Source organism: Filicampus tigris, chromosome 10 (genome assembly GCF_054856515.1).
Source record: "Filicampus tigris isolate MCC_2025a chromosome 10, RoL_Ftig_1.0, whole genome shotgun sequence".
Classification (NCBI taxonomy): Eukaryota; Metazoa; Chordata; class Actinopteri; order Syngnathiformes; family Syngnathidae; genus Filicampus; species Filicampus tigris.
The window spans coordinates 17,880,067-17,903,277 of record NC_141226.1 but is presented as its reverse complement, the minus strand read 5'-3'; the positions used below and the strand labels follow the sequence as shown (position 1 = coordinate 17,903,277).

The 23,211-nt window shown below is 42.0% G+C and overlaps 1 protein-coding gene across 2 annotated transcripts in view; it reads left to right on the top strand.

The window, feature by feature from the left end:
- Positions 1-5,082: 5,082 nt before the first annotated feature.
- Positions 5,083-23,211, top strand: part of agap3 (ArfGAP with GTPase domain, ankyrin repeat and PH domain 3) — a 79,043-nt gene continuing 60,914 nt past the window's right edge. The window contains exons 1-5 of one of the 2 annotated variants that reach the window (XM_086042351.1): positions 5,083-6,923; positions 13,569-13,627; positions 16,678-16,765; positions 20,576-20,661; positions 23,040-23,181. In XM_086042351.1, coding sequence (XP_085898477.1) covers positions 5,453-6,923; positions 13,569-13,627; positions 16,678-16,765; positions 20,576-20,661; positions 23,040-23,181 — 1,846 coding nt within the window. In that variant the 5' untranslated portion in view covers positions 5,083-5,452. The remainder of the gene's footprint in view (positions 6,924-13,568; positions 13,628-16,677; positions 16,766-20,575; positions 20,662-23,039; positions 23,182-23,211) is intronic. The other variant, XM_086042350.1, reaches the window with a different exon arrangement.

Genomic DNA, 23,211 nt, shown 5'->3' with positions numbered 1-23,211 from the left:
AGATCAGACAATTTTATTTTTTCTTTGACTTGAGAACAAAAAGTTGAGATACGAGGGATCTATGCGGCAGTGAACTAAGCTAACTTCACAACAAGCAAAAGTTTGGTAGATGAATCCAACTTAAAAAAAAGGCTTTATGGTATTTAATGCCACCCCAGTTGAGATCTACTGGTCTACAAATTAATCAGGATGCTCAAACAGTTTAATTCTTTACATTCTATTCCATTACATTACATTACATTATTAGTACTATGTTACTGTTATAGATGCAGTTGAGTACCCCGGGCGTCATGAAGACATATGGTGAAGTGCATATTGGACAGAAAGAGAAGTGGCGCCTTGTGCTTGATGTGTTGGGTTTATGCGGTGCTGTCAGGCACAGGAAGCCCATGCGTGGTGACATATGTGCATGACTCCATGACTCATGTCCTTGTAGTGATGAGGGTGCTCGTAAAGCCCCCCCCCCCCCGATTACGTGGCTTGGACACGTCACAAAAACAATCTGCCAAACAGCGCCCGGTTGTGGCACATGGCGTCTGTCTATTTGCATCGACGTGGCACGCTGATATCTGCCATGTGTGCAATTTGATACAGCTCTTTCTTGTGGATTTCATTCGATTGTGCAGCCATACATAATGGACTGTAGTGTAGAAGTCTGAATCGATTGTGTGGAATGAATGGCCGGTGGTGAAGGAATTGGAGGAAAATGGAGCGCATGGCTTGGCTGCAACCAGCAGAGGAGCTGTCTCTTATAATGTCTCAAATAGCTTGCTGTGGAAAGAAACCCAACATGATGTCAACTCGAGGAAGTTGAGCTACTGTAAATCCGCTATAGCACAACTCCAGGCAATTAATCTGCTCAGTGGCGTACTGAAAGTGGAGGTCGGAACGCCCGAGTTTGAAATTGACAATTGATTAATTTTCCACATAGTCAATCAAGGGAATGTTGTCAAAGGGCCCTTGAAAGCATGCTCGAATAAAGTAAAGCAGCATGCGGTCTAAAATTTGAAAAATAGGAACAGTGAGATGAATGACTTTATTTTTGCTGTGGATTGAAAACATTTTTTTTGGAGGGCAGGGTAGGTAAAAGTATGATGTCATGGTAACTGTAAGACTGTAACTTTAACATGTCGTTATTGTGAAAAAAAAAATGACTACTACTGCTAATAATAATGTATTCCTACCTCTCTTTAAAAAAAAAAAATCTTGGTCAGCCATACCGGGTTTCCCAAAGTTCACTATAAACTTCCTTTTTTCTATTTCGTTTCAGGTATCATTCAGACAGGTGTGAGAGTATCAGCATTTGACAGCTTAGGCTTTGCCGTTTTTGTAAGCATATCATTCCCTTGGCCATGGCTCATTGGAGCAGTGTTGCAAAATTGACGCTTGGCAAGAAGCTTTTCTGTCCCTGACTGCCTTTTAGTGCCAGTTTGAGAAGGTTTTAGACTTCAAGTGGAAGATTATGACGCTCAACAACCTGAAGTCCATATGGGTAAAGCTTTATCACTCTCCGAGGCATCCGCTGAACTGAGATTTTTGTTGATGTTGAGTTCCAGTGCTGTCCTCCGGATAAACTTTCCCTGGCTTTGCATGAACGCCTATTCTAAGAGTTTGGTGAAATACATCATATTTCCCGAAACATGCCGCAAATTACTAGCATAATTTGTATTACCTGTTGGAGCAGTGAGACATGCTATGAAGCTTGTCAAACTTATGCTAAGCTGCAGTCGAGAACTCGAAAGCCTAACCTGTCAATGTGAACGGCCTTACGTCTGTCCGAATGATACCTAGAATAAAATGGGGAAAAAAAGGAAATGTACAGTAAAGTGACTTTTGGGACCACCGGCATTTAAAAATAAGCAGTAATCTTTTGTTGCTAATGCTATGGTGTCATTATGCCAAAATGGATGACAACTGGAAATGTTCTTGTCGTAGTGACTCAGTGAAGGAAAGTAGACAAATACTGTACATAATACAAGAGTAATAAAACTGTTCAAACTAAAATGCATCTTACTATGAAGAACATACATCAATGAATAACTAAATTGTAAAAGGTGTTAGGTAAGCCTTGCAATGTGGTTGTTGTTAAAGTAGTCAGAGGCTCATCACTTGTGTTAAATTGTAGCATTGTTTATTCTTACTAGTACTCTTGTTTTTAAATGGAAAACTGTATTTTTCCATACCCTGAATGTAAGAATAAATCTTCATTTTCATCATGTAGATAGTAAGTCAGATTTGGTGATTGTGTGTTGTAAAGGCTCCGCAGTAATGTGGGGCAGGGCCATGTTGGCGAAACGAAAACACATAAATGACTAACCTGCACAATCACGCACATACACCAAAACATGCATTGTGTGCACAGTATAGTCAGCGCGGCAAATCAGGAAGTGTAAAAAAAAAAAAAGAACACGCTTGTCCAGTTTTTGTGAAATCCCGCCCAGCCGCAATCAAGGTGCTTCTGCTTACAAGAGGGAGAAATGTTTGGCTGTGGGACAGAAGAAGTAGACAAGAGAATCTCTGTTACCTGCTCTGCTCTTTGTTTTGGAGGGGGAGTTAGCTAGCATGTAGCACCACACTCATTTTCTTCTTGGATCGGACCCAAACAAATACACGAAGAAGAGTGGATTAGCTTTAATCCTATCAGCCTTTCTCATGACGCGGGACCTTGCTGATTACACCTGCAGCGCCAAGGACGAAACGGTCCCTGCCTGTTATATGTGGAATCCAACGTGGCCACTGGGAGTTAAGGAGTAACAATCGGAATCTGAGGGAGAAGAAGCCAATGAGTGACCCAGTTTTGTGGCTATGTTGATTATAGGAAGATTAGATGTAGATTATGCCGCTCTGCTTTGGGAGTCGAAGGCGAAATCGACACCAATGGAGTGAAAAGGACCCCTTGCTTGATAACGAGCCGTACAACATTCCCAATCCCTACTTGCTGGACACAGGTAAAAATAAATAAATAAATAAAAATCTAAAGTTTTCCATCACCGTCCAGGTACTGCAGGTATTCCGTTCATATAAATGTACCTACATTCATGCTATGTCTGTTCACCCAATCTCGCCCGCATACATCTCTGCTATCTGCACTGAAACCAAAGACGACTTCCTGAACCCTTTTGGAATGTTTTTAATTGTCGTCTTTCAGTCTGCTGATAACACACTAGCTAGCACACAAAGGCGCTTACTGTAGTGAAATATCTGCCTCTGGAGTGCTTCATTCCACAGAAGCACACCAATCAAATTATCACGTTGCAACATCAACAAAAAAATAGACTTCTATGCGGAATGTTGTTTTGATGGTCACGTGGTTTAACCGGATTTCCTACTCTGACATTTAATTGTACACAACTCCCACAAAAACATAATCAGCCTGTCACCGTGTTCTCTCTCTGATGCAATTTGCATGGGATTACGACAGGGATTTCCCTAAAACTTTTTCCAACACAAAACTGAAATTATCAATATATACAGTCACTGTGGACATTTTTTTTGTCATATGTTGACATAAACCTATACAGGGGGTCCTCCGTTGAAGTGTGAGGTCTGTCCTTTGTATGTGTCCTTTATCTGCCTCACAGTTTCTTGGTTTGAAACTTGTGTTCCCTGTGTGGAGTTTGCATGTTCTCTGGTTACTCAGTCATCCTCCCACAGTACAAATACTTGAATATTAGCTTCACTGAAGACTCAAATTTTCCATAGGTATGAACCTGGTAATGGCTTTTTTTAATGTCTATGTGCCCTGCAGTTGACTGACAACCAGTCCGCGATAGGCTCCCGCTCTCCCACAATCCTAATGAGGACAAACACTATGTAAAATGGATGCATAGACGCTGCAATAATTTTTAGGTCAATCTGAGTTCACCGCTACATTTTCTCTAAAATCAGACCAACATACTGTAGTTCATTAGTGCTTTGTTTTGTGGTGGATTGCTCCATTAAAGATAATTTGATTGCATCAATATCAGTGTCTGGTGTGACATATAAATAAAATACCTTTCCAGTATTGATTTCAACACACAGAACGGGAGAAATAACTGTCAGGTGATAAGCTTTGCATAACTCTTGGAGTATTGTGGAATAGCTTTAGACAAAAGCAACATTTGTTTCCGCTTCAGATACTGCTGACAATGGCAGCACATTTGCTGGGCCATTTCATACCGCAGCTCTGTGTAAAAGGCTGACTTTTACAGGCAGGGTAGATGGTGCTTACTCAGATTTTTTTCCCACCTTTTTTACTGTTGCTATTTTGTCATCATTTTGAGGGAAGGGTCTAATTTCAGTGCCACAGTGATACCATTAGGTTGTCTCTTTCTGGTCACAAGGGGGCAGTGCGCCTGCTCTAACTAGAATGCTGGCTTGCAGCAAATGTTGACTCTCTTATTGTGCAAACTCCAACCTGGCTTGATTGATAGATCATAAAGCATTGCATTGCGCTACTTCTAACTTTGCGTAGTGTTTTTCTCTCCATATTGTTGAATTTAATGTTTTCTGATATGGAGACAAGCAGTTCTGTGAAGAAAATACACGATTTCCCTACCAAAAATAGCCAATTCACTTCCCACACAGTGTGTGGGCTGTGTAGTGGCACCAACTACATATGTGTGTATACGTGTGTATGCAGTTGTAGGTAAAAAAATTTTCTGAGTGAACTGCAGAAGTATGAAAGAATGAGAACATGCCTGTGACGATATCCCCTTATACCTCATTGAAAATGCCAAAGTATCCCCGAATTTTGTGTTTTTGCATATGGGCAGAACACGGCGTCCTTTCATGGCTGATGAAGATTGTATCCTTTGTTTATTCCAACAGCGTGTGTGTGTGTGTGTGTGTGTGTGTGTGTGTCTGTCTGTGTCTGTGTGCGTGTGTTTAATCAGCTCCCAATCCCATGTTTGTCTATTCATGTTTCCAAGAGCTGCTGGAGGAGCAGCAGTAGAGCAGCTCTGAGGAAAGAGCCACGGGGGCTTACGGGTTCCACTCCTTGTTTTCCATGTGTTCCCGGGGGTTGCATGGCTCTGCTTGAAAGTTCAGAGACACACACACTCCCTCAGCACAGAGATTAAAGGGGCTTGTCTGCAGCACTTGCAACAAGAGCTGCTCACAGTTCACAACTTGCCCAAGAGGAGGGATGAGTTGTTTTTTGCAACTTTTGCAGTCATGACTTTGGCAAACTGTGTGAAGGTTGTGCTTTTTTTCTGGACTTCATTGGTTTGTTCTACTTGATGAGAGTACAAAGTCTCTTTCGGACACGTCGGCCATCCAAGTGCTTGTTCGAGGATGCAGGTGGCAGAGAGGCTCTGCTCCGACTTGTTTTAAGTTTGCTCTCATGTCAAAGGTGAAGGATTATGCCTGGAACTGGAATGTGGTCTTCAAATTGAGGAATGCCAAAACTTCCTGGCAGTATGTGAGTCCTTTTTGTCTGTAACATGTGAATCAGTTTGGGTACAGTGCCATGCTATTCCTCAGCAGCGGGACAGCGGATGCTACAGTTGGCCATCAGCAGCAGGGTAAAACCACCTACCACATCTCAGTAACACTAAAGGAAACGCAGAGAGATGACCCGGTGTCCGAGCTAGGAATGGGCTGGGTGACACCCTGCGCCCTGGTGGACGGTTGCAAGCCAGGAGACGAGATCATGGAGAACAGTCCTATCCTCAGCGAGTGGCCATCCTTAAGAGCGGGAAGTTTACGCAGAGAGGTGGTGGTGGAGGAGAATGAGGAGGAGGGAGATGAGTTGGAGGTGGAGGGAAAAATGAGGAGTGACGGTTTCATGAGACATACCTCCGAGAGCCCAGGTAACTCCTCAGACATTACCAGCATAGACGCCCAGGACTCGCACAAGTACCGTGTCAATGTCCATGCCAGAGGACTGTCATTTAGTGGACATGGCGCCGTCACAGGGCACACGCTGCCTCGCGCTGTACTCCGCAGGTCCCGTCAGGATGAGGCCTCAGCCAGCAGGAGGACTATGAGCATGTATGGCGAACCGGCTGAGCAACAAAGTGAGCCTCAACCGGATCGACTCCGGAGGCCGAGGAGCGTGTGCATGCTTTCGGGCCCGGGCCCGGTCCTCCTGGAGCAGGGCAAGCAAAACTCCCTGAAAAGGACAGGCGTGGTGGAGGGCAGTCAGCTGTACAGGAGCAGGAAGGCAGAGCTCAGGGTTGTGGATGGTCTCAATCCGGTTGCGGTTCAACGAGCCCCGGATTCTGCAGAGGTGATCCCCAGGGTGCGCCACAGAAGCGTGAAGACTAGGCCTCTTAGTATGACTGTACTGGAGCTAAGGAAAAGGGCCTCTGACGATGACATAAGCAGGCAGCAGAGCCGCACTGGCCACGATGGGGGAAACTTCCTCAAAGGAGCCTTCCGTTGGAGGTTATTTGGTAAAAGCTCTCCAGATAAGAACAAGGACAGCGATGGTGACAAATGTGCGAAATCGTCTTCTAAGTTTGTCAAATCTGATGCTCCAAAAAGCACACTGAGCTCATTGAGACGGAGCCTGAGTGTGCGCATCCGGCGGACTCGGCCCCGGGACAAAGTGACTCAAGGGTGCGAGGGGGCTACAAGGGAAGTCTCTCAAGCCAAAACTGCTGACCCAATGCCTCCTCAGCCATTCTCGTACCTCACGGGGAGAACGCTGCAATCTTCCGGCGAACAGGTTGGAGACGGGGGCATGCAGTACATCCAATACCGCAGCAGGGGCAAGGTCAAGGTGATGGAGGTTCCCCTGTGCCCGACCAAATTGTCCAAACCAGCTCAGGAGGAGCCGAGCATTTGGCAGCTCATAGCCAACCGCTTCAGGAGGAAAGAGCAGCCGGACAAATGCGAATCGAAAGACGCAGGCCATCACGTGCTGACTCTGAATAATAAGTCACTGCCTGTCGCCATAGAGACCCTGGCAGACACAGAGTCTCATAAAGGTCAAGGTAAGACCTGCAAGACTTTATTTCTCCACTCAGTGTTCTATTCACATTGCCCCCCACTTCCCTGGTTGCTGTAAAGAAAGTCTTAAGTGCACTTTTTTTTTTTTTTTTTTTTAAGGACAGGCAAATGAAAAACACATGGGGAATTTGGGGTTTGGGTAGCATTCAAAAACATGTGGAGTGCTTTAGGAATTTCTATTTTTGGGTCCATTTCCGTCCGTTCACTATGACTTTTCCTCACAGTCAGTTTCTTAAGTGTGATCCATGTGATGGCAAAATGAATGGGCGTACGCTCTCACGGGTTGTGTGACTCTGATGAAACTCTGTTGTGTGAAGGTTTTTCTATGTCCCAGACAAAGAACAGTCTCCTTATTGCCGTCTGTTGGCCTTTCAGAGGCGCAAGCCAAAAGTAGCCACACTAAAAGAGTGCGTAGCTGTATTAGGGATGCTTTTGGCAGGCTAATACAGCTAAATTGAGATGGCGAGGGCAGAGGCGGAGAAGGCTTAAGCCGTGGTGTGTAAAGGTTAACTCTTAACAGGGTTCTGCTATGTACTTGCGTAGTCTGGCGATCTGTGTTGGTCTTGTCACACCACATGTTTTCCAAACCATTAATACAAACAGTTTGTTTGTTAGCTAAAAAATATGTCGTAGTTCTAATAATTATACATTGCCTTTTGTATGAAGCCGCACTACATTCTTCAGGGCTCCATCAGCCTTTATTAGATGCAGATACAAAAACAACTTGTTGAGACTAAGAGTGAAAATGTCCCAGCTCATTGCCTTTGGCAGGAAATTGTTCGATATTTTCATTTTTACAAGCTCTTCATTAACCAGGATTTGGCGAACAAACAAGTTGAGAGTGAAATTGTCAGTTTTACTAATTACACGCTGTCTTTAGTTTAAAATGGTACAGAATTATCATCTACACTTTGATTTGTCTCTGATTTATTATCATTATTTTTAAGTCAAATGGCCAGCTAACGTTCTCATATTAACTAGACAGGTTTTCACAATCATAAATACAAAAATGTGACTTATTTTGAAGTTAAGCACAGATATGCCACAGTTATGCGAATTATACTAAAATTGAATTATACTTAAAATCATACTAAATTCTTCTGTAACCTTTATTAGACCACAATGAAAATATAAGTGATTGAAACAGTCTTTTCAACACCGAATGTACTGCACACTTTAATTAATATAAAAGACTGTTTAATGCGTGCGTCATTGCTTCTGTTTTGGTTTGCAACAGAGCTCAAATGAATTGAGAAGTTTCACTTTAATGTCAACATGAGAAGAATAATGTCGATGAACTATACCGTTACTACCCTTCCACCCCCTGTTGCAAATGGACCAGGTCCATCAGGCAGTGTTTTTCTCTGCTGAGTAGAACACTGTAATTGAAACAGGCATTAACAACAATCGGAGAGTACGTTTTTACATTCTCAGTCATCCAGATCATGGTAATCTGCAAACGGTTGAACTGAGGCAGAGGTAACATTTTCAACAAACAAAAAACGTCCTGTGGCCTGGTTTCAACCTTTGCAGATTTGGAGAGAGGTTCTCCCATCCCATGAAGACAAATGATTACAAAGAAATCCATCAAATTCATACATTTCTGGTTAATTTTTTCCATAGTCGGTGTAATCAAATGCAGTCAGATAGACTTCTTGTGTTCAGTCTAGAACGGGCAGCTAAAGGCCTTATGTCCCCAGCTCAGTATTGACTTTTGGTACGGGTCTATGGAAAAGGAAGGCAGCAGCGACAATTAAAAGTTAACACTTAAATCACCATTATAAATATGTGTGGTTGTATGTGTTTTATATTCACTGTAATCAGACCTTTGAACTGGCAAAGGTGCTGTTTTATGCTATTGAATTGCGTCCTAAGGTCGGCCGCGTTCGTCCTCCGCTGGTTTCATGTTGTCGACGGTTACCTCGGAGACGTCCCTGCGAGTGTGGCCGGGTCCCGCTCTATTTGTCCGTTATAATCGCAAGTGTGAGTCAGTCAGGCGCCAGGAATGTAGGTGCGCCTTGTGAGTGCTCGCTGCCCTGGGTGGGACTCGCTGCCTGTCACTACCTGCCTAAAGTGCTCACTGCCTAATTAGATCCAGAAAGCTAAAACACCCCCAACCCCAAATCCCTAAACCATGACAACTCAACACACCTCATTGGAAGTGTTTCCTGATGACGACCCTGTACACCTCTGCAAGGTTTGCATGGGGGGTAGCGAGGGATTTGAGGTGTTCCAACAATGCCCACCTACCCTCCCACCTGTGGATGAACAAAGCTTCTCTGTTGTGTGGATGGTTGCATGAGTGATCGGTGTGTGGTGATAGAAGTCGTGGGGGGAGTTGAGGTGTTGAAATGGCAGGAACGGGCTTCCAAACCGCAAACTGTAAGGTGCATCAGTCTTATTTTGACTTGCTGCTATCCATTAGACAGCTAGCTGTCTTTGTTGTGTAACTAAAGAAATTACATTACCTTGCGGAGATTGGAACAAGTCATGATGACAGTGATTTTTCATCTCATGCGTTAGCTGCGTGAGATGCAGACTAAATGCAACGGGTCCTCAGTTTTTAACGGAGCTCCGTTAGGCTAGTATGCTAGCTAACGCTATTGATGAGGCCCATGTGGAGGCGCTTTTTCTGTGTTGAGTAATTGAACTGCTAAATACAATAATTTATGTTACATGGATTCATGGTTCTTTACACACAAGTGCATGGTGTTGGTGCCCCATGGTCCTCTGTGTTTTAAGGGATTTGTAGCCATCTTGTGGCATGTGTAGCCAGTTACAAACCCCAGCACAAGAAGGCACGTTCAATTACCGCCATACTTGCGGTTATTCATTTCATTTTTTTAAATTAATTACCTGTTTTTCATACAAATATTTACTCTAATTATGGCTTTACTAGTGCATTAGCATAGGTCAGTGATAGACTAAGGCACGCTATGACTGTGTTGCTGCTCTGTGCATCTTTACTCTGTCAACGGCTGGCGTTTTCTTTTTTAAGGTTTTCTATCACGCTTTCCAGCAGTTTGCTCAATAGCCATTTTTGGCAGGCGGAAATGGGAGCTAAATCAGAAACTAATCCCCTCGAACCCCACAAATTGATTCAATCAACCGGGGCATTGTAGCGCCAGACTCCTCCATCCACACTTTTAAATAAGACCCCGCGATTGAACCGGCATGCGCCGTTTACCTGGGTAGAAGTTATCACTGTCTGAGACGCTCGCTTTAGGAGTGTGAAGCAAGCTGCGTCATCACGACTGCATTGAACCGGTGGAGAGCTATGGAGATGTTTGCCTCTGCCTCGACTTCGGCTGATTGTGTTTATCACTGAGCTCTAAAGATAACGGTTTGGTGTTTGGGCACTCAGCAGAACACAGATAACGGCTCTGTAAATTGCTTCTGAGAGAAGAACAGGAAGGTACACTAAGACCTGACCACTCTGACGTTTTCTTATAATACTAAAAAACTGAAAATCCTTCAAGTTTGTGGGTAATAATGACAAAATTTGTCCATTTCCAGGCATTGTTTGTTCAGATTAAGTCTTGACTAGGGCTAACCAATATGGTGCCTGCAGTCACCAAGGACCACCTGAGTGGATATGGGCCTGTTGCGTAACTAGCTCACCAGTGATGGGACATGGTGATTTCCTACGAATGTTAAAAAAGTGATTGTTTTAGAAGAATGTAAACTTTGAAAGAAATTAAGTGTTGCGTATTAATCTTGATCAGTTTCCTATTTTGTTAAATCCATCCATTTTTCCATTCACTTTTTGTCTAGCTTTCTAATTCTAGGTTGCGAGGAGCTGGAGCATAATCCGCCCGTCAGTCTCAGGGCACATAGTATAGAGACACCTCTAGTGAGTGGGAACTAAATCCACCCTGCCTGCACCTAAGAGAGGCAAATCTACCACTACACCACCAGCAAGCTACCTCATGGTGGATAATCGTTATAATAAATCCTTAACGCGCTCAGTGTTTTCACTTCGATCCATGCATATATTTTCAATATTCATTTCAGGCTCACTGGGAGCTGGAGCCATTTGCGCATTTGTCATGGTACATCCAATGGAATGTAGTTTTAGACTGCCCCAAACCAAGGAGAGAATGTGGCAACATTCTCCATTTTGCTTGAAGCGGTCCGTTTTCTCTCTGTGCTCCCATAAATTGCTCTGCTTTCAGTTGTACGCCTGAGCTCGATGGTTTACAATCCGATACTGTCCAATTTCTGTCACTATATGTACAACTTAACATCAGCCTCATATGGTTAAGTGTACAGAGACAAGTCATTGTACCCTTCCTGGTTGATTTTATTTTTTGGATGGTCCAACAGTGAGTATCATTTGATGCCCAACTGAGGGAAGCAGCGGCACTAATTGCTAGCTAAAAGTCACCCTCTATAATTTGAAATGGCAACACTGGTTGGAAAAATTGTTGAAGGGGAAATATAGATTTCAAGGTCCCCACCCCCCCACCCCCCACTAAAATAAACCACCGCGCATCCACTTTTTTTTTTCTTTTTTTGCTGGCTTTGCATTTTTTCCTGTAAATGTAATCCGCCTGGAAACTGACTGGTCATTTTAAATGCAAGTCGACAGTAAGTCGGCAGCCAAACAAGCCGAAGCTTCCCTTTCTCCGCTCTCTGTGAGACAAAGACGCTGGTGTCCTGTCAAGGCATCACAAACGCCCATCGCCCTCCACCCTTACAGGCCTTCTGGGGCACAGTCATTTGGGGATGCTCATTCTTTATGGGTGACGTAAGTGGAGCACATGGATTCAATTACGCAGTTTTTTTTGTTCTTTTTTACACATGGCATGGTTGTGCTGTAAGCTGCAGGGACGGCACTCATCTCTTTCCAGTGATAAAATGATACTACAAATCAGTAGTGGTCCACAAAACTAACAGGAAATGCTTTAAAAAACAGCCGGCAGCTTCATCGGGGAGTTGTTTATATGCATTCATTGACGTGTACTTTGAAACCCAACCAGTCGGGTCTCTTCTTCTTGTGCATGTTGTGACATGTTCAAGCCATAATGGGGATGTTAAAGTGCTGTGTAAAACTACACCACCGAACAGGAAAAGTATACACCCGGTCCACGCGAAAAGAGGTCTCTTGAAGACTACGCACTCGCCGTGGGAAGTCTTGATTCATAAACATCTCATTGGCTGGCCTTTCCCGACTTAATTGCAGGGGTTGCGCTACTTGAGCGTACATACATGGAGAAAATAGTATACATGTTTACCACTGTGGGGATGCTCATGTGTTTACTTAAGTCTTCAAACTGTTAGTTTAGACAAGATGTTCTCACTGGAGTTGGAAAATGCGTTTTTCCAAGGGCACCACTTTTTTTTTTTTGTTGACGCTAAAGACAAAAAATATGACAAAAACAAACTTTTTTTTTTAATGTGAATGATGAATATAAATACAATAAAAAGTTGTTTTTAAAAGGAAAAAGACACTTATGTTGATAAAGTTATCATTCAAAAATAGTTTCAGAAGTCATTTCATGAGCATAGTCATCTTTGTAGAAAAATAAATCCTATGAGAATAGTGTTCATTTTAGATTAGCTCAAAAGGAATAAAGATTTTTCATGATTTCAAGGTTTTTTTTATAGGGGAAGTCAACCCCAAAATGTTCTTTACATTATGTTCTATGCAGCCCCACCAGTCGAATTCTGATTGATGTTTGTGGAATATAAGTTTAGTAAAATCCATCCGTTTTTGTCCATCTCTCAGGTAACAACCAATCATGGCTCAGCTTCAGAAAACAGGGGAGCCGTGATTGTTTTTCACCTGAGCCCTGAGAAACTGTGATGTCATTTTTAGTCGACAGCAGTGACAAAATGGTCACACCCTGAGATGGCGAAAAACTGGTGGATTTTGCTGCCTAACTCATCTTCCTCAAATGCAATATTAATTAGAATGCTGTGTTTAGACTAGTGGATCGGCATAGAATATATTTTAAGGATGGCCTTTGCTTTGATTATTGTCATGCCGCAGTAGTTTTGCTCTTCGTCACTGTGGGAGACTCGCCTTGAAATTTCACCGTGTTCAGTCGAGTCAGATACTGTGTGACTTCAAAAAGGTGGGTTAGGCAGTGTAGGACCCCCTTGTGTGGAAACGGGCCCAGTGTGAGAGGCTATGTGGACAGTGCTCGACACATTTTAAATATGATGCCAATTAATGGTTCATTCACTAAAGAAAGCATTGTAAAAATTGTGTTTTTTTTCCTTGAGGGAAGTATTGGAACTATTGTCGCAGGTTGCACATCAGTGTGGCGCAACTTGTGACGAGCCAGCCGCATCAGCTGATGAACAATCATCAGATAACACTGAAATGTTATGTAAGATGAGCAGATAAAAGTCTGATTATTCACGTAATTTCTTTTTTTTTCTTGAGTTGAGATCACAAACGTTGTGTAATTTTAAGATTTCCAAAATTCATGTTTCGCTTCCAATCTTCTTTTGGGGATGGTAGTTCAATTCAGTTTGTTTGTAAAATAAAGGTGTTAATAAAAAATGTGTGCACATGATGTCTTAATACAAGTATAAATGTTACTTATAAATGAGAAGTGTGTATCACGAGGTGTCATTTATTAATATTGATGAGTAATATTTTGTCCGTCTCATTTCAGACTCTTTCGTCAACAGCCAGGAATGGACGCTGAGCCGGTCTGTGCCAGAGCTGAAAGTGGTGAGTAACACCACCCTCCTCCTGAAGACTCCCAAGTCAGCACCAAATTACAATTGTTAAAAAAAATATATATAAATAATGATTCTTGTCGGTGTGACCGTGGAGTTCATAAGCGCCATCGCTTATGTTCTGCTGTTTCTATCAGAACACTGAAAGAAATTGGTTTGACATTTATCTGCCAATTAGCTGGAATTTTTTTTTTTGTAATAATAATAATATGTTTCCATGGAGACAGACGGGAGGATGAGTGACAGTTTTGGTGCTGGATGAGTTGCGCGTCCTGAGTGCCATTTCTACCTTCAGGGTGCCAAAAAGCACAGCCAACCAATAGAAGATGCGCTATGGGTTGATGGAACACTTCCATTCTTGGCGCCACTAAGACTTAAACAGCAGCTCCCTTATTCTGCTGGTGTTAATTGGCTACGTCCACATGGGAATTTATTCAGCAAAGACACAATTAAAACCTCTGAGAAGAAAAGCAATCATTTGCTGCGCAACTTTCAAGGATGAAGCAAAAGTTCATACTGATAAGACATAAGACGAACGGTGTCTTTTTCTTTTTAAGTGAGGGATGAATCGCTCTGCTCCATCTTTAGCCATGTCTCCCTTGCTTTTAACTCTTAAAAAGTGTTGAACCTCTGAAGCTCAATCTCCCGGAGATATTATGCCCTTTTTTGTCTTTTTTTTCCCCCCAACAATTTAAAATACTTCCCAAGTGTGTTATTAACTTGTCTATGAAATGCTTTTGTCAAATAACCCCTAAGATCAAGATGGTACGCTTTAGGCATGGCAAGGCAAGGCAACTTTATTTACGTACATAGCACCTTTCATGCACAAGGCAACACAATGTGCTTCACACAACCAAAAGGACAACATTTAAAAGCATTAACAAACAGAACAACTGAAGACAGTGATTTGCAGTGCAGAGAGAACAAAACTATCTTATTAAAATTACAACAACCAAAAAAAAGGGTGTTGGCAACATTTAAGCACATTTGCAACCAAAATATGTAAAGATATTTAATAGCAAAGGATATACATGAAAAATAGCTTTCTGAAATTGATTTTTAAAAGGCTTAAAAGACCTTGATTAAAGGAATGCGGGGGGAAAAACATCGTTTTTTAATGTGGGTTTGAAAGCATTCATAATTGGGGTTGACTTGACTTCCGATGGCAACTCATTCAATTTGCGTGCAGCATAACAGCTAAATGCTGCTTCACCATGTTTGCTTTGACACCTGGGCTCCATTAATTTACTAATTCCTCCACACAGTTGCTCAGGGCTCAGGTAACGACCAATCACGGCTCACCTCTTTTCTGACTGTTTTCAGTCGACACAATGTGGCAAAATGGACGACTCCTGAGATGGACAAAAAACGGGTGGATTTTACTGCTTAACTCATATTCCGCAAACGTTATATTAATCAGAATGTCTTGTTTAGACTAGTGCGGCTACATAGAACACAATATTGTAAATAAAATGTTTGGGTTGACTTCCACTTTAAAAATAGCTTCCAAATCCATTGTAGTGCTTGGCATTCCACTGTATTCCAACTGGAAGCATCTCCAAATTGAGACATATTGCTGAGGCAACATTTCTATTGCGTGAAGGTGGTGGTAGCCTTTCAGAGTTGACTCATTGTTTTCACAGCACACAGCCTACATGTTCTGCTAACTTACTCACACACTCGTATGGAGAACTCTGAAGTCGTAGCAGGGAGAATCCGATACGGATTGCCCGTCATGCGCCCTTTATAATTAGAACCATACCTGACTTAAGCACCCACTAATGGAGGAGGAGGATAGACGTGAGTTATGTCGTAGCCCTGTTTTGTTCTTACCAGACTTTCACCACTTTTTTTTTTTTCAACCCCTCCACACTGGCGAGAGGAAACGCCGCAAAACCTGTTACCAATCACATGTCTGCTAAGTGACTTTCTTGCTCGTGCTTCTCCCGAGAAGCCGTTAAACAAACACGTGCAGTCTCCTTTACATCCCACTGTGATCAACATTTTCCTTTGAGGATACTCTTTGCAGGCTGCAGCTGCTCTTCATCTTGCAGCAATTCAAAAAAAAAAAAAATGAAGTGGACTCTCGTTTTATGCAATTAATGACAGCATTTTTGGTTGCTGTAATTAAGTTGCCTGCTCTGCTGATGATTAGGAGCTGAATTATTAAGTGCGAAACATAAAGAGAAAATGTAATTACAAGAGGGCGCATTTTTACTTCATGTACACCAGATAATAATGTAATGTGACTATAGCAACTCCGACAAAATAATCATATATAATAATAAATATAACTGCATATCTGTGGTTTGGCATTAGTGAATTCACCTCGCAGATTTCTTTTGTGGGTCAAAACCGTAAACCTATTATTTTGGCACCATCTTGTGGCATCTTGGTGCCAAGAAACTATGTACTGTAGTTTAGAGCTTCATGTAGACAAAAGTAGTACTACTTTACCACCATCTTGTGGCATCTTGGTGCCGAAGGGATGTTGAAGTGAGTTGAGGAGTTACAGTTAGATCTGTTACTCTGTTCTACAGTACATGTGCTACAAATGTTATGTGGGCTCCCTCTAGTGGTATGCAAAAGAATCACTGAATTAAATGTTCCACCATGGCATGATGTTAAAGCAACTTCTTTTTAAATTCTGAATGTTCTTTTGGTTAGTTCCCTTACTGTACCCAACTGAACAAAAAACGGGAAAATATACAGTAAAATACACAGAACAGATCTTGATGCGTGTGTGTGTGTGTGTTTGTGTGTGTTTGTGTGTGTGTGTGTGTGTGTGTGAATGGCATCCAGTGCCTCTTCTCCTGATCACATACTGAGAAAATGTTAGAACCTCATTATAATATCATTTCCTCATCTTTCCACCAGTTGTCTGTCCCAAATGCTGAGTTATTTTATTGTTATTGTAAGTCCCAGACATGTGATTCATTTGCACTGCAACCGGCTGCCCTGATTTGATATGTAACTGAAGAGCTATAAAGCCAGCTTGATCAATTCTCGCTCATTTCCCTTGTCTTTCACTTCTTTTTGCAGGGAATCGTGGGGAATCTGTCCAGCGGCAAGTCGGCCTTAGTCCACCGCTACTTGACAGGGACATATGTACAGGAGGAGTCTCCTGAAGGTAAGATCACCATGGAGTAGATTCATGAGGTCGGGAGGTGAGATGTGTCATACATGCTGCCTTTAAGAACATACTACGGTGAACCCACCACTTTTTAAAGGGGGTAGGGACTGACGGCGAGTGGCTGATTTTATTTTAAATGTAGTTTTCCTTTTCATTCAATAAAAATATGATTGAACGTGAAGTTATTCAAGAATTTGTTTTAATTCAAATGTAGAGTCAATTGATATCTATTTTATTATTTAGCTTTAGCTTTCTTTATGACAATGTCTTCGACAACATAGTCTGGAGTCTGGCAATCACTTGAAAGTGGCTCTTGCCCATCTGATCATGTCAGGTGCAGAGAAGCGATGGTGCCGGTTAGCATGTGAATTCAATCCACTGTCACAGCTCTCAGACTAATTTTCATAAATGGGGAGGTAAAAGATTTACTTGACCTGATGGCAGGCCTTCCAGAGATCCAACTGCCCATATACACATAAAAGTTAATTTTCCATAATATGTGCCCTGAAAGGTTTTCGCTGGCTACATTTACATGGACAAAATGTCTTTAATCTGATCAGAGTTCAGATTAAAATTATGATCGGATGCACTGTTTTCATGGACACTAAAAATATTGATCTGATTACGGACTTGCGTGTTCATGCGTCATACGTTCGATTGGAAGAAATTATTTTGAGATGCGCAGATTGACCAAATGTACTAGAAATAATAGCCGTAGCGTGTCAACAAAACATCGCTCCATCCAGATCTACTTTTGACGTGAGCGTTATTTCACGTATGTTTCCCACTCTTACGTCGAGTTAACATTTCCGAATGGAGCTGCAAATGTACCAGTTCAGTCTTGCGCCCGCCATGTCTTTCGCTCACTCTGCTTCTACTAGCTTCCGGGAAGAACAGAAATGCGTATGCTGACGTCACAGACGTGCGCAGTAAGGACGGTTTGTTCCGAAATTTGGGAATAAGTGTGTCCACGCGCGCGGATCAGATTTTCAATCGACATAAACCACCCCTGCGTACATGAAGCATTTTTATGCCCATCAGTCTTTTAATGCGAATAAATGTGTCCACCGTAGCCACTGTAAAGGCTGTGCTCCTGAAAAGGACTGCTCAGTTTCAATTCCAGAAATGCGAGGATGACAACTGAAGCGTATCAGCGCGATCGTATGATAACGGCACCCTCTGGCCCCACTTCGGCCTCCTCAAAGATTAACCGGAATGCTTGCAGCGTGCATTTGTATCCCGGATTTTCTGTCATTTTGCTTGCCCAAAAGAGAACCATCCCGGCGCGATTATCCCCGCCAGACACCTCTTGACGTTCCTGATTAGCAGCCGTGTCGTGCGCATATCCAATCATCCCGATAAAAGGAGCTCCACGTTGGCTGTTTTTTAATATACAGTGCGTGAAAAAAAAAAAAAAAAAAAGAAACAAGCTCTGAGGTGTGTTGCCATGGCAACAGCGGATGGAGCGCCGTCGGATGTCAAGGTCTGAGCCTCTGTGTGAGTGCCGCCCACATTGGCCGCCCTCTTTTTCTATTTTTTTTTTTTTTTTTAAGTTAGACCTGAACCGTTCACGTAACCCATCATCCTCATCATCATCATCGTCATCATCATCATCATACAAGGAGCTAGAAGACACCTCTGGGTGGTTATGTAACAAAATCCATAGTCTGACAGTCTATAAGCTTCCATTGCAGACTCTGTCTCCATAAATCATTCATTCTGCGCCTTGTTCTGATCCCTGTTACGAGAGCCAGCAGACGCTCTCGTTCTCAACGCTTTGTCTGATTCGTCAAAAGCTTGAGTTTTAAAAGAAAATAACTGCCAGTGCGTGGACGGCTCGCCGTGACACAAGCGTCATTCATCCAGCGAGCTGAGAATGTCCAGCTTTTGTTAAGCAGGCAAAAGTGGACTCGCCGAGGTGCCAGGGTGACTGACTCGAGTGGCTTTACTTTCTGAGATGAGATGAACCGGGTCAACCTTTCGGAAGAATGGACACTCAGTTATGCAATCTAATGAGAGCCAGCCGACACTGCAGAACTTCTGAGGCCAACCGCAGTCCATTCTGGACTCTCGTCCAACACATGTTCCCATAGGAAATCATGACAATAGAAAGACGGTGAACCCCATTTCGTTGCGGGAGATTTGTCCCAGACCCGCCCGCTAAAGAGTAATGGGGAGAAATAAATCATCAATAACATTCTTGCTTGTCCAGTCTTGGGCAAGTTACTTCCAAAATGTAATTTATTGACTATTCTATTTCATGAAACCATGACTGTGGATGGTGCGACAAACAATGACTTCCCTGCCATGTTATGTGCTGACTACGGTGTGAAAGTAATTATTGAATTTTAAAGAGTGCTGCTTTCGTATATAACTATTATGACTGAAAAATCTTTATTTCATCCGTCCCTTTAATGCTCACTAAACTGAGGTCTTGTGTGATGTAGTTGAAGCTCCGTTGGGCTTCAGTGGCAAGACTATCAGAGCATTTTTCCCCTTACAGAGATCTCTCGTTCTTTATCGTGTCATCTTTTCTATCATCAAGACACTTAACGTGCTTATGAAGCAGCTAGAAAATCTCATAGTTCTAAAAAATATATGGAATAATTTTCCCCCAGGCTTTTTTTTTTTTATTCATATCCTAATCGAAACCCACTATATTATTCAATTTTGTCAAATGGCGCTCGGGATATATTCAGAAGGCGTGAGTCTGTCTTCTTTTTTCCCCATGTTTTAATCTCCACGGCTTCACAAAGTGTGAGACGAGATAGACTTTTGAGTGTTGACTCCCTTGGGTGTCGTCTGTATCTGCAACTGGGAATAATATACATTTTAGATGAGATGAAAAATGATGACGAGCGTGTAGGAAAGAATTGTGTAAGTGCTTGCAACCTGCCTTGTTCTTTTGTCCAAACTTACTGATGGCTGTTCCTAACATTTTGGTTCTCACTCCATAATTATTGGCACCCCTGGTTAAGTTATACTGTAAGAGGGTGTGCACACTTTCGAAATCACAGTTCTCTATTTCCACTTCCCCTCTGTAAAACATGTTCTTCAAAAAATCCGGGCAATTCTCAACGAAACGTAATGGGAACACCCTCAGAGGAATATCTAGCAACCAAGAATCGAAAGGCTTACAAACGAACAAATTAACCCCCTGGAGATGGAAAGATCATGAAGGTGACGTTCCCCACTGCTTGGAGTTGATAATAGAACATTTTTGGAATAGCATTTCTAAGCCACTACAGAGGAGTACAAAGTAGCAACTGTTTTTTTTTTTTTTTTTGTGTGTGCGCGCGTGTGCAGGCATACCTGATAATGCAACACAACGAATCGACGCGTTCTCATAAAAAGTTCGGGCGACGAAGTTGAAGTGAAGTTTCTCGGGAGCAATTTGACAGGGAGCGCGCCGGCGGTCTCTCAAGAGCCAATTACGAGGAGGAGGAATTGCAATTTAACATGTCTAATGCACAGCTGCTGGCGCTCGGGCGACAAAGTCACCGCAACGCAGCCAGTTCCCCGATGCGTACGCTCATCTGGCTCTGCAGCGACACAGTTGAGCCCCCCAGCAATGTCAACGGTCTTTCATTTAAACTGTCACGCGAGAAAATGCAACCAACCACTCATGTAACGCATGTTTAAAAACACTGGTTAGAAATCAATGAATAATTGTTTATGAATCGTGATTATATATTATATTTTCCATAATCGCCCAGCCCTTTATCTCAAAAGATCCTTGACAGCATGTAAAAATCTAAATAACAAGACTTGATAAAAAAAACAATAGTGCATGTCATTTTTCCGCAGGTGGACGCTTCAAGAAGGAGATTGTGGTGGACGGGCAGAGCTACCTCCTCCTGATTAGAGATGAAGGGGGACCTCCAGAGTTACAGGTGAGTGTGTACACACGCACCCCCCCCCCCCCCCCCACACACACACACACATATATATATATATATATATATATATATATATATATATATATATATATATATATATATATGATTCATGTAAAAATAAGAAAACGAAAAAAATGGAGATCAGTGTTTTTCACATGACAGCGACGATATGTATATATATGTACGTATAGTATGTTTATATGTATACTGTATGTATATATGTATATGTACATACACTATGTATATATATTGCATATATTGGATGTCTCTGAGATATGCATATTGCAATTTCGCGATATCGATTTTTTCCGATATGAGCAGCAGTCATCTAGAAAGAGTTTTGGTTAACACATCTGCCTCAAGGATTTGGAGGAGAAAGTTCTCTCTTGGAACTCGGCCTTCTTCTCACATTCCAAAAACATACATGTTAAGGTAAATAAAGACTTGTCCGTTAGTAGGAATAAGAGTAGGAATGGTTGTTTGGCTATATGTGCCCTGCGATTCACTGGCAATCAGTCCAGGTTGCTTCCTGCCTACCCAAAGTCAGCTGGGATAAGCTCCAGTTCACCCACAACCGTCACCCGAGGACAAGCGCGATAGAAAATACTGTAGATGAAAGTTTATTCCCACTGGTCTCTGCTCTTTTTACAGAGTCCAAGACAGGAATAATAATAATAATTTTTAAAAAAAACGCATTTCAGTTTCAGCACCCTTTTCAGTTGAAGGTGGCATGACCTACTTTATTACACTAGCGGGTGGTGAAATGTAATTTTATTCCATGTATGATTTATTACTTCTGGTGAGGTGATAATGAGGACAGGAAGTAGCCAGCAAAAAAAAAATGTCTGAGGCATTACAACACTGGGAGTCAATTGTCCGCTGTGAATAGTTGTGGAGGTAGAATCATACGAAAGAGTATTAAATCCACCCTTAAAAGAAAAACAACTTTTGTTTTATCATAAATGTACTTTATTCTAGTAATACTAAAACTTCAATGTTGAAAACGAAAGACTTATTTAAAAAAGATCTGTCTTTTTATTTTTAAAAATATGACAAAATTGTTGTCCCTCTTGTATACCTAATATGATAACCAACCATTCAGTATTATGCAGTGCAGTTCACCTCCACGGCACCAGCTAGCAATAATGCTCCCTTCCTCTCGTTTGGCGATGTTAGCCAGGAAGTTGCGCGCTCATATCGAAACTCGCAGAGCAAATAATGAGTCAATTTTTTTTCATGAATGTCTGCGAGCAATCAGGTGCTGTTTCAGTCGCTTAGCAAAAGCCAACGCTTTTAACTAAGGCTAGTCTTTGCATCCAACAAAACTCGGTGCAGCTCTGCTTACCTTCGGGCTTTGTTTCATCCCTCTGTGCCCGCACTGAATATTAATGGCACACGCGTTGATACTTTGCTTGGCTCCAACTCTCGTAACAACACAAAGACAACGAAGATGTCTGTAAGACAATGACAATGGCAGAGGGTTCCATCACTGCGTTAGTCATTCCACCTCCTGTTGATTTTTCAAGTGCAGGTTCCTTTATACCGGTTCACAAATGGTGCTACACTGCCCTCATGTGGTGGTGAGTGAGAACTACATTTTTTTAAAGATGGGTCGGGTTCACTTGCATAATCTAATCATGGGAATAAGTGACATTCTGTTAATTGACCAATGTGGAAAGATGTACACCACTGCAAACACAGTAAAACAAACAGAAAAAAAGTGTTGAATATTAAGGTATGAGATATTTTCTCTTCTGTGTGACATATGTAAAATGAATCCCTGTTACTATATATAACATGCATGTACTGTATAGATTTTGTATTATGTTGGTATTTTATAAATCTACTTTTTATTGAGCTCAATGCCAAGTAGTGCATGCAAATATGTGAATATTTATGTGATTTTTTTTTCAACATTTATTTTGACAATATCAACGTTAATAATGTATTTAAATATTTTTGTGTACATACACCCACACACACTTTTACATACCGGTACATACATACACACCTAGTATATACTAAATCTACATAAATATAATTTTGTATGTTCATTTTATTAAGGTCACATACTATTATGTTTTCTGTTCAATGTAATTCCATGAGATGTATATGAATATGATTTTTTTTTTGTTTGAATGAAAGTTTGAATTATTTTAATTTGCATTATTTGCATTTTGATTTATATTAATTCATTCATTCATTTAGTGTCAGTCTCTGTATATATATGTTGCCATGCATCGGTCTGCATTATAAATCATCAAAGTAACAGTAATACAAATCCCCGTTTAGCATGAAACAAAACTATTCCGAGACAAAAACAACAGGGACAATGTGAATATGGTTGCACTCTGCTTCCTCTGTACCTTCAGTTTGCCGCCTGGGTGGACGCGGTGGTCTTCGTCTTCAGTTTGGAGGACGAGATCAGCTTCCAGACGGTCTACAACTACTTCCTGCGTCTGTCCAGCTACAGGAATGCAGCCGAGGTGCCCATGGTCCTCGTTGGGACACAAGGTGTGTGCGTCGCACCTGCTCATGATGGCC